The sequence below is a fragment of the Balearica regulorum genome, chromosome 13, assembly GCF_011004875.1.
Source record: "Balearica regulorum gibbericeps isolate bBalReg1 chromosome 13, bBalReg1.pri, whole genome shotgun sequence".
NCBI lineage: Eukaryota > Metazoa > Chordata > Aves > Gruiformes > Gruidae > Balearica > Balearica regulorum.
Genome location: NC_046196.1, coordinates 14739270 through 14751769, shown reverse-complemented (window position 1 = coordinate 14751769; position 12500 = coordinate 14739270). Strand labels below are relative to the sequence as shown.

The 12500-nt window shown below is 36.5% G+C and overlaps 1 protein-coding gene across 2 annotated transcripts in view; it reads left to right on the top strand.

The window, feature by feature from the left end:
* Nucleotides 1-12500, top strand: part of ITFG1 (integrin alpha FG-GAP repeat containing 1) — an 82337-nt gene that overhangs the window by 39304 nt on the left and 30533 nt on the right. For both annotated transcript variants that reach the window (XM_075765897.1, XM_075765898.1), the window contains exons 9-10: nucleotides 4325-4419; nucleotides 8285-8457. In XM_075765897.1, the coding sequence (XP_075622012.1) occupies nucleotides 4325-4419; nucleotides 8285-8457 (268 nt within the window). The remainder of the gene's footprint in view (nucleotides 1-4324; nucleotides 4420-8284; nucleotides 8458-12500) is intronic.

Sequence of the window (12500 nt, the reverse complement as noted above, 5' to 3'; positions counted from 1 at the left end):
AGACTGCTAATTTTGTCTTGACATCTTTTGACATAAGTGCAGGTTTGCAGCTGATGAGTATGTGGGACTGTTTCTAGCCTTTTCCACTTTCTACTTATTACAGATGAGGACAGTTTAAAATGGCGATGGGTAGTGAAAGAGATTCAGCTTTAGCTCTGTGCTTAGGGCTGGGTTTGGGGGAGGTTTTTTTCTTTGTGGGGTTTTTCAACAAAGATTGATGCAAGATTTGCATTTAAATAAATTATTCTACAGTTTTAGCCAATGTTCTAGGTAGATTTTATCTTTATTCCTTTTTATTTTTGTCAAAAACAGTAACTGCTGTTGTTTATTTATAAAATGTTACCATTTCTTACAATCTCTGATTTTTTTTCAGAAAATTACTTTCTTTTGGATGAAAAATGCTAACAGTTATGAAGCTCGTCAGTGAGGCAAATTTATAAATTGCCCATTGTCATGTATACTATGAATGTTACAAATGTTTGTTGGAAAGTTAGGTGCTTTAATTGTTCCACCTTTCTTTTGCCATGTTCTTCTTGGTCATTGTGTTAGCAATGCTGGGCACAATTTTCATTCACAGCATATAAAACATACTAATTTTTAATTATGTCTAAATAAATACTTAATTTTCAACAATAATCTTTTTCTATGTGTTAAGCACATAATAAGTAAAATACTTGCAGCTGTACATTAATGATCCAGTATGACAGGTAAATGTCAGCAAGTAATTTCTGTGTAAATCAGGTACCACATCAAAACCAAGATGAAATATTTGACTTTTTTTTTTAAAGTGACTACAAAGTGCATGGAAAATTCTACACTTAGGAGACACCTGAAGAAGTTCTAAAGGAGGTGCTTTTATTTAGATTCTGCTTTCTAATACTTGCTTTTGAAGTTGGTAGTTTTTCTGTGTCTCAACTGCGAAGGCAGTTCTGCGGCATGTTAAACACAAATCAATACTTACATGGTCCAAGCTTATCTTTTCCTTTCCCTGCTCCTATAGTTCTACTTTCTCCCATGTGCTGGTGCTAATTCTTACCCAATTCCACAGTGAGCCATTCTAGAGTTAAATTAGCTGCTGGGAGCCACGCACCTCAGAGGAGGAGGGAAGCAAATGGAAGTGCTTTTAGACAGCTCAACAGCCTCAACCACATCGTCATGTGGTCATCTCTACTTGAAACCCACAGCCTATATCACTTCAGAATAAAAGTGTTATACTGTAAAGCCATCGTTTTGTAGAGCCATATAAAATGTATTTTATAAAAATACTAATTTTAAAGTACTGATTTAAGGAATTCAAAATTTACAACACACAAACAGCTTAAAATTTAGTTTCAGACATCCATGCTTAAGACAAATGTAGTTATACTAATTTATTGGACTAATATGTTTATATCTCATTTCTTTGTTATCTTTACATTCAGCTGAGCACGGTGTTTAAAAAAAAAAAAAAACCAAACCACCACACCCACAAAAGAACCCCAAACCCCACCACAACAGTCCACTATTCATAAGATGGATATTTTTATCTGCAAAACCTTTGGAGGGTGGATACAGCAATAATTTGAGATCTAGGTGAGCTTAAGAGTGGCCCCTGAGAGTCCTTGTCTTAAAGATTTTTCTTCACAAAATTTATTTTAAAAATTAGCAGTTTTCTTAAAACTGTGCTATAAATCTCCAACAGATTTTTCTCTTATCTTACAAATTTATTTTTTAACTATTGGATTCTTAAATATTATGTTACACAGAATTGAAGAGCAATTGCAGCTGAAAACATGAGCCTATAATAAAAGTTACATAAATGGACCTGTAGGTTCTGGTCAAAGGAAACTGTGGGGAAACTGTGTCCTTCCAATATGGAATATGTATCATATTATTTTCTGTTGCAGGGACAAAGGTATGTTGTTTGCATATCTACCTTCTATTCATTCTTTGCTTGTACTGAATTATTTTGATCAAATCTTAGTCTTAAACTTGTAATTTATCTAGAACACTTGCATCTGTGAGATGGTGCCTTTGTATCTAATTATGTGAAAGTTCTATCCTTCTTACTGCCTTATGGTTTCATTATTCTTCAAAGCTACTTAGGTTGTTCTTGTCAATATACTGCAGTATTATTGAACATTAATTACCAAGACTATCAAACTGAGTTATCAGCATAACAAGGTGAATGTTTGCAATTTAAGTAGAATCAAACATTTTCTATTCTTCTCTGCTCCATAGCATAATTTAAAATGAGAACGTCCTTGTTCCTTTCTAACTAAGAGCAAGAAAAGAGTTAGTATTTGAAGGTTCTTCGTCCTCATGTGTTATTGAAAATCTTCTAAAATTACTTTTGACTGAAACTTCTGTAGGTACATGATTAGAAGATTAGGGCTTAATTTAAACTTTATATTTCACAAACACATCTCTACAACTTAGTTCTAGCAAAGCCTTCAATATTTCAAGTTTATAATTTGCAAATTAAACAATTTCTCCCATTCTAAGTTTAGAAAAAGCCTGCAGTCTAAACAGTATTGAATTCTAGTTCATGTAAGCAAAAATTAAACTAACATGTTTTAATTGTTGTTGTTGAATGATGCAGAAGAAAAACAAACAGCTTCAAAAGTTGACCAGTCTGAAATCAGCACCAAATTCAATAGTTGCTCTGTTGGTTTCTCTATTCAGTGGTAATTTCCTTTCCCAGCTCTTTGCATGTGAACTTACTGGATTTCTATCACCTAGCCTACTTGGCATCCTAAATAGTTTACCCTTGATAACTGAGCTGCCATGATAATTTGGGAGGGGTTTAGTGGTGAGGTGAAATATTCACGAGGCAGATGGGATGTTGGAAAGCCACTAAAGGTGGCTGTTTGGCTTTATCACTTGGAGATATATTTGGGGAAGTCTGGTATTTTTCTCACTTCTCCTCCCTCTTCTAACCCTACTTTCCATCTCCTGACTTCCTTATGTAATAAGGGGGGGACCTAGAAAACTTAATTATACATAGCTATGCACATAGATATATATATACACACATACACACTAAAAGGAGGTTCGGCTTCATAGATATATAATTTGTGAAAGCATTTCTTATAGTATGGGTAAAATATGATGGAACATTTAGGCTATGGTCATTAGTGTATTGGCAAATAGGTAGGAGATTCAGTGACTTTGGCGGATGATCTAGTTTTTGCATATTAACTAAGGAGACTTCATCAAGCAACTTTACAAAATCACTTGAATTATGAATACTAAGCTCCTCAGAACTGTATGGGCTAAGGGACAATTTGGAAAGATTAAATTTTTTTGGTTTACAGTATGAGCTTTGATTTCACAGCCCGGATAAGCGGATTTCTTGAAATTTTTCTGGGCTGGGTATACCATCTCTCTAGCAAGTCAAGTGTGGTTATAACCAGGACTTGCAGCAGTTGTCATTAATGCAGCAATTCTAGCTGCTGGTTTTTGTCTGCTTACACTCACCTATCTCTCTGTTCTTCCTTCTCAGCCCATACAAGGTAACTTGTGGTAGCCTGTCTCTTAGTAGGAGGGCAGTGTATTTCTGAATATGGGAGGCAGGGCTGCAAGGTCAAAATGTGATCATAGTGATTGTTCCTAGAGTGGATAATGAAGCAGTACATTGATTAGGGTTTTTTTTATTATTCCTCCCCACCCCCATGATGTGCTCTGTGTGTCAGAATTCTAGATGCAAATAGATATTGCTTGTTTAAATGTTAAAAGGTTCTGTTAAAGATTTTGGAAATACATGGATTAAAGGCTTTGAAGAACCATTTTGAAAACCTGTAAATTAGTCAGATTTGCCTAATTCTGTAAACCTGGAATTCATTAGTCATTGTGTTAGTCAACTTTCCAGTCTTGTTTTTATCTTTTAATATAGGTTACGTATTACATGTGAACTTATGACTCTTCTTAAAGTCTTGCTGACAGGACAGGAGTTTAAAACTAGTTTAGAAAATTAAAAAAGTTTGTATGGTAGATTTGTGATGGTAGACTTATATAAAAGCTACTTTTTCTTTCTAACTAAACACAGGAATTGAGTTAACTACTAGGCACTTACTCTTCTAAATATATCTTATTATCATCAGAAATAAAATGTAAAACTTTCTCTAATTATGGATCAAGATGAAAATGCATCAACAGTCTTCAAACAAAAGATCTAAATTAAATGATTAGGTTAAGGATTTTGAAAAGGTCTAGTTTTATATCATGTAATTTTTCACATTTTAAAAAATAATAAATTATTCACAGCTGATTGTCTCTTGCAAACAGGGTTTCTGATTTTGAAAATACAAAGCTGACAGTCTTTTTTTTTTTTCTTCTTTGGCAGATGGGGATGGACAAAGTGAACATTTATTACCAGTCTGTGAAGATACAACATGTCAGAAAAGTGCCATCTACTTAACTAAGCTGGGATTGGATCAGGTATTGTGAGTTTGGAATTGCAAAGACAAAGGAAAATACTGTGCTTTATGAAATAGGAAAATGATTTTTCAGGAAAGAAAAATGAAACTTCCTCATCTGTAATTATTGCATACAATATATTTTTATTTATTTATTATTTCTCAAAAAAAATATGCGTTTGGTGGAAGAGGCTGCATACCTAGAATTCTATATAATGGGTAATTCTACTCAAGAAAGTTATTGATGTTTCTGATGATTCACTTTCTTGATTTCAAAACAATGCATTCTAAGTGCCAAAGTTCCCCCAGCACGAGATGAAAAACAGAGTTTGTGTTAAGAGTTGGAAGCAGATCTAATTAATTCAAATAAGCTTCTTCAGTTTAAGTTAGGGAGTTATTTTATACTAAAAAAAAAAAAAAATTTACACATATATACACACACACACATATATAAAGGGTTTGCATGAAGGAAGCATGCAACAAACCAAGCAGATCTAGGAGAACTATTTCAAGGATGATCTTTCACCATAGGGTTTAATTTATTTAATAATTTAATATTTATAAGTATTAGAAAGATGTCAGGTAAAATTTTTTGGTTTGGATGATGGAGCCAAAGTAAAGGCCAACAAAATACTTATGAGTGACTTAAGGAGATACAGACCTGCTAAAATTGTAAAAGTATGTGAATGTTTCCATAGCAACAGAAGAATTGCTGTCAGATCTGAAGCAGAATCCCATACGCTGTTTTAGATTGTGGCAGGTGTTAGGCCACCTTAGATGACTTTAAACTCACCTGCAATAGCTACAGACTAATCTGCTAGCTGATTTGGATCTCTCATGTAGATTCTGAAAATTAGACTGAGTTCTCCTTGAAGCTTGTTTTAAAGTCTTCACTACTGTTAATTGTAGAAACTCTAGATATCACGATATTTTTAGAGATGACTAATCTTTCCTTTAATTTTGCCAAGTATTTGGTATGATTTTTCATTCATTTCCTGAGGCAAATAGTATTTCAGTCCCTTCCTTTGAGAGTTTCTTTGTGGGGTTGGTGGTCCTTATAACCCTTCTCTGTTCAATAGAAAGGTTATAGCTTTATTCCTCTTGTAAATCTGGGAGCTCTGAAGTAGACCACAGCAGCAGTGCATCCTACAGCAAACCACAGGTCTTTGTGGTATCATTCTCTAGGCCAGAGAGGTTTATCTGACAGTATAGATTATCAGCTGCAGTTGGTCACTGTTAGTTTTTCCTTGTTCCTCTATAACAGTTTAAATTGTCTGGATTATCAAATACAAAAGAAGCAGGAGATTTATATTATTGACAAACATATCTTCTTTTTTTTTTTTTGTATTCCGTACTGAAATCTATGTGCTGAGGCACGTGAACAATTAGTCTTGCATTACATTACACAATACTGCCATTTATAATAGAAATATACAGAATGAGTTTCACCAAAAGTGTGGATTACTCTGAATTTAAACTGTCAGAGTAAGTTACATATGGTGCTGGGATCGTGCTCTGGTTACACATCGAACAAGACTGATGTTTTTGAAATGTTCTGTAACTGCTGTTACAAAAAGTCCCACAACTGATTCAGTGAGATGGATGAACCTTACTCTGGAGCGTGCACAGTGCTGATGCTTGGGAGCTATAGGTGATGTTTCTGGTTTGCTCACTGTTGTTTTATATCTCTGCATTTCATTGTAGACCGTATGATTGTAAAATTGCTTTCTACGAATCACTCTGAGTAAAAAAGAATACAAATTCAGATTTGTACCTAAAAATTCATTTTTAATTTTGTTTCTTTACAATAGTGTTACCATACATGGGAACATTTAGAAAGTATATGATGGATATAATTGGATTTCATTGCAATGACTGTGTGAATGATACCATGTAAAGTAAAAACTATATTCTATTTCATGGTTCTGATTTCAATCAGTGTTTTTCAAAATTACAGTATTTTGTAGTAATATCATTTCATCTGTCTTCTGCATGACAAGTGCTAAGAAATGTAACCCTTTGAAAAATTTCCCTCAGGTTAAGTGTCTCCTTCTTATTTTCTGTTTCTTAGATTTTTCCAAACCTTCAGCTGCTAACAGTAACTAAATAGGCATGCACATGGGACAGGGGGGCGGGGGTCAAACTAGGTTTAATTTCAACTTTGAGTTTTCATCAAGAGTGTTGTAGATCATTGTTGCAGTTTCGATGTCATCACTTACACAGGCAGACACACAGTGTCTGGCAGAACTGTTCCAGGCTTCTAAGCCATCTGGGATATCCAAACAAAGTTGACTTTAGTGCATGTTTTTAATAATTTTAGAGGCTTCTCTCCTATGCATGTGGTTGTATGTGATCTCAAGGGGCCAGTCCAAGTGTCGCAGGCAATGGCCGTGTGGCAGGGATGCTGTTGATTATGGGACTGTGTTAGTGAGGGAGTCTCTCCACAGCAGGAAAGGATGCTAGTCAGGGATTTCATTCTGGTGCCTGAAATAGCGAAATTAAGGCTCGATTGAGAGACATTTACGATGCTTTTAAGTGCTTTTGATATTGGTGGTAGTGATCCTTTAAGATGGCACCCTTCCGTCCTTTTGAAGGCATTGTCAGTTACTTGACATATAAAATTACTTCTGGCTTTAAAAATGGCAGTGAATTTTTCTGTAGCATTGAAATGTTAACCCTAGTACTTCAGCTTCATACCAACTTGTGAAATTACTTTGATTTTAATTAAGATAAATTCCGATTTAGCACCTCTGCAGCACTTTGGAGACTAAGGGCAGATACATTCTATTTCTTGTCCTGGAGAAATTATACTTTGCATTTCTTTTGTACTTTCAATTTGACACTGTAATCTTAATTTCTTATCAAACAGTTCAGTATCTGGGGCTGCTGGGGAGATAGGAGGGGAATTGAAGCTCTTGAACTTCTAAATATCCATGAATAATAGAATCATTCAAGCAGAAATGAACCTTAGGAGATCCAGCCTCCTGCTTTAAGCAGGGTCAACACTGAATTCAGACCATGTTGTTTAGAGCTTTGTCCAGTCAAACTTTTGAAGACCCCCAAAGACAAAGATTCTGCAACTTCTCTGGGCCTCTTTCCTAGCTTAATTACCAGCATCATAGTGAATTTTTGTTTTTGTTTGTCTCTAGTTGGAACCTCCCTTGTGTCAGTCTGTGACCGTTGTCCCTTGTTCTTCTGCCATATATCTCAGTAGACAGCCTAGCTCTGTCTTCTCAGTTATCTCCTTGGCCGCTATGAGGTCCCCACTAAATCTTCTGTTCCCCAGGCAGAACAAGCCTCTGTGCAGGACTTTGCTGATTGTTTTGAGGTCCCTGTTTGCCCATTCGTGTCTTTCTAGGTCCTCTCTGAATGGCCATGCTGCCCTGAAGCACATTCATTGCAGTCCCCAAACTGGTGGTGTCCACGTATTTAATGAGGGTGCATCCCTCCTCCAGCTTTAATGCTGCCTATTGTTTGTAATTCCAAGGAAAGCAAAGGGACTCAGGATCTCAAGGCCCTGATGGTTTTGGCTTACCTACACTTAAGGATTAGCACAGATTCCAGGCAAGCTTGAATTTCAGTGAGGCTGTTACTGAATATCACCATACGTTGGACACATTCCAAAACACAGGTCCTTTACTCTTACAACCTTACCCATTTTTTTCCTGTTCTGGAATAATTTAGTGCATAGAAAAGACTTCAAATTAATTTTTTCATTTGGTGGCAGTCTTAGGAAATAATCCTTATTTCCTCTTTGGAAATTTGTAAATGGGTAAGATCCTGATGCAGTGAAGAAATGTCAGCTGTTTAAAACAGAATTAGGTTGTTTAAATAAATAAAATGGGTTTCCTTACCTAGCTGTTCTTGTTTGTTTGTTTATTTTACAGTGGATTCCAGTCTTGCAAGACTTCAGAAATAAAGACACACTCTGGGGCTTCGTACCGTATCAAAATGACAAATCTTCAATGGAAATTTCATTTCCAATTACACTTCATATTGGAGATTACAATATGGATGGCTACCCAGATGCTCTTGCTATATTAAAGAATACATCTGGAAGGTAGAGTATATGTAAACCTAGAAATAAAGACTATCAAATGCATGTTCAATTTTCAGTCATACAAATTACTAATTTTAGTGAATCTTGTTCATTTTATCAAGTGAACAAGACTTGATCTCTGCTAAATGTTTCCCTTTTTAAAAGTATGCATTTACATGGTATATTCAGAATGCGTAATTGTATAGGCTCAGACAGTGACTCTTGGTGGGGAATTGCACAGAGGAGTGGAGTATGAAGTAGCATTTTAGGCACTCCTCCTGGATCACAGGAACTGATTATCTCTCCCTTTCCTTTCCCAAATAATTTTCTATAGAATCCTGACTTGAGCTTTCACTGTTAGCTAGTAACACCAGGCTGCTGAGAGTTGGGGAGCCTGTTCTGTGCTGTCACATGGAGTGAACACTAATTGTGAATCTGCTGAAAAATGCAATACTCTTTTGGCCCTTTTGAGAATCAGGAATTTTAGATACACTTAATAAGTTACCAGTGATTTTTATATTATCCAAGTTTAACTGAAATAAATAAAGCCCCTGCTCTAAAAAAAAAAAAAAAAAAAAAAAAAGCTTGTAACCTTTCCTATTAAATTTGTCAGTGTAATCTTTCTCTTCCTTTTCTTTCTTTATTACTTGCTTTCCCAATACTTTGTATAGCTACCATCTGGTGTTAAGTGGGAGAGGGCATGTGGTGATGCTTACAGGGAGACTGTTGCACATTGAGTACGTAGTGATCCACATAACAGCTGACCTGAGTAGGTGCGTGCCTGTGCTGTTCTGCTCATACTGCTTGGCTGCAGGATAAACTTAGCCAGCTAAACGTAACGGAGAAGCCTGTAGGCAGCTCTCACTTGGCACCTGGTGATGATACCACTGGCATGTCCTTGTCTTTACCTTGAAGTGAAGCAGCGTGTTTTCACGTGAACATCCTTTTGCTTGACAGTAGAAATGATGAATAGACTTACTTCTAAGAAAAACCTAAAAGAGCTCTAGAGACCTTAATGCCAGTGAACATCACTACAGACAGGATATGCGCAGCATGCCGTGCCCTGACTAGAGGTCTGTCTGATGCTGCACAACCTGGGTTTTCCAGCATCTGAAGACATGTAAGATTATCTATGCTATCCCCTTTTTCTTCCTCATGGCATCGCTTCTAAGAGGTATTTTAATCGATACCTTATGGAGTCTCAATGTCTTCCTTACTGGGATCTATGACAAATACTTGCACTAGCACATTACAAAGCACAGTAAGTCTCTCTTACAGGTCTGTTTATTATCTTCCTCTGTACAATATCTTGGATGAACTTGAGTGCAGGTTCAAGAGTTGGAATTAATACTCAGTAAGGAAAGAACTGAGGAGCTCACTTTGCTTAAAACAGTATATTGACAGAATTTAGATGCTGAAGTCAAAGAAGTCAATTCAGATCCTCTAGTGGTTGCCTAAACAGGAGTCACCCACTGACATTTTGTGTTGGAGTTTTTCAAATGCTGACACATACCTAAAAATGACCTAGTTTGAAGAGTTACGTGCCTGTATTCAGCCTACGTGATGTGATTCAGAGACAAGGCAGTGAGCAGCTGAGCTTTGTCTCTGTACCTCTAAGCCTTAAAATAACTATCACAGCAGCTGTTCATATTCAGATATGACAGAGAAGGAGGTGATGCTATTACTGCCCAGAACTTGCATAGTTAAAGTGCCCTGAATATCAAGTTTTTTACTCCATAGCCTTGCTCAGTTGGGATTTTACATCTTCTGTTCAGTAGTCATTGAATAAAGACTGTAATGTAAACAGTCTAGAGAGCAGACTAGAACCAAAGTCTTTCCTTTTCCATTGAAATACCATGACATCTAAACTAAGTTGTTCTTCTCTTTGTTTTTACTTAAATCCCACAAATCTTGTATTTTGAGCTGTACTGTAGGTTATCCTCCAGTGTGTATCCTGATGGCTAATACACTTCAGAAGAACTTCATGAAGATTTATGGAGTTCAGAAGTTTATTTGAAGTTATTTTATCGTTTAATATTCTTAGGAGCCTCTCTCCTCTAGATGGTGTATAATTATGGCAATGTAATATTATGTAAATGATGCAAATAGTTCGTAAATAGTTACTCCTATAAAAGCCCAGGAAGTTACGTATGTCTTATTGCAGTGAATGACTGTGATACACTTTTATCTTTATTCTCCTTACTTCTGAAATGGTTTGTTTATTCATTTGAGTGTGTCTTAAAGTTATTTTGAAACTTGACTTCAAAGTTGAGTGACACAGTAAGGCATAAGGACTGAACGTACTGGCAGATGATTTGACAGGTTATTAAAAGGGAAGTTCAGAGAGCTGAGGAAGTCTGGTACAAAAAGAGTAAGTAAACTAAGAATTAAGAAATACATTGCATGTTAACACTATATTTCTAGTATTTGTAGAAAGGTAATGGCAACAGACTCTGTACTTTGGGATGGGAATGAAAGTCTCATTTTTTGCACTCACTATAAAATGTCATAGAATCATAGAATGGTTTGGGTTGGAAGGGACCTTAAAGATCATCTAGTTCCAGCCTCCCTGCTGTGGGCAGGGACACCCTCCACTAGACCACGTTGCCCAAAGCCTCATCCAACCTGGTCTTAAACACTTCCAGGGATGGGGCATCCACAGCCTCTCTGGGCAACCTGTTCCAGTGCCTCACCGCTCTAACAGGAAAGAATTTCTTCCTAACATCTCATCTAAATCGACCGTCCTTCAGCTTAAACCCGTTACCCCTAGTCCTGTCACTACACTCCCTGATAAACAGTCCCTCACCATCTTTCCTGTAGGCCCCCTTCAGGTACTGGAAAGCCACAATTAGATCTTCCTGGAGCCGCCTTTTCTCCAGGCTGAACAACCCCAACTCTCTCAGCCTGTCCTCGTAGGAGAGGTGCTCCAGCCCTCTGATCAGCTTCGTGGCCTCCTCTGGACTCTCTCCAACAGCTCGATGTCTGTCTTGTACTGTGGCCCCCAGGGCTGGACGCAGTACTCCAGGTGGGGTCTCACAAGAGCTGAGTAGAGGGGCAGGATCGCCTCCCTTGACCTGCTGTCACTTTCAGAGTAATATTAATTCATTGTTTCTGAGAGACTTAAGCAAATGCTTTCTGTTAAAATGTGTAACTGGGTCATAGAGTGGAAAGAATTAAAACAGTGTGGGAATTAAATTAAAAGCTCCTCTTAAATTAGAGCAACATAAAATGAAAACCTTATTTAATTGATTTTAAACACTTCTGGATCAAGCTGTTTATTTCTTTCTCTGAAGCCTTTCATGCTACATCTACAGATCTAATTTCAGTGATTGATTACTGTGATTAAATGATAAAAGCATTTTTGTAAACTCTTGACCTCAATCTGTGCTATAGTCTAGGAAGCCTAGCCTCTAGTTGCTATCTGTAACTTAAAGAAATTAAGGGAGGCAGAAACCATTTTACTCATCTGAAAATACACTGATACATGATAATGGAAAAATGCAATTAAAATCAATTATATGCTTTCATCATAATTCTGGAAAGCACTTTCAGGTCAAGTCCTTAAAAATACCTACAAAACACTGAAATAAAGAGGTGATAGTTATTCATAACTTTGGTTTACTGTCCTTCCAGGTGAGTAAGTCAGGAAAATGATTAATAGCTTTAAATATTTTCAGAACTGCCGTAACACCATACTGTTTCATTTCCTGCCATATCCTTTTGATTTTAAATAAAAGCGTGTAATATTCTGACAGCATGGAGATATTCCTTATTGACAACAACAACAAAAAAGGAATCTCACTTGTGGTAGCAAGTGCAGTGGGGATTTGAACCCAGAGACTCAATAAATTCCAACAGGTGCAGATGCTAAATTCACAGTCGATTCTTACATATTTATTGGTCCATTAAGAATTCTTTTAACTTCTGACTTGAGTCAAAACCTGCACATTAGAATTCCAGTGCACAGAATTTTCTTCAGGCCAGATACATACATGAATTTTTCTTTCCTCTAGTCGTGAATGTATTAGAAAATGTGTATGTACATAGAATAATAATACGTAAAG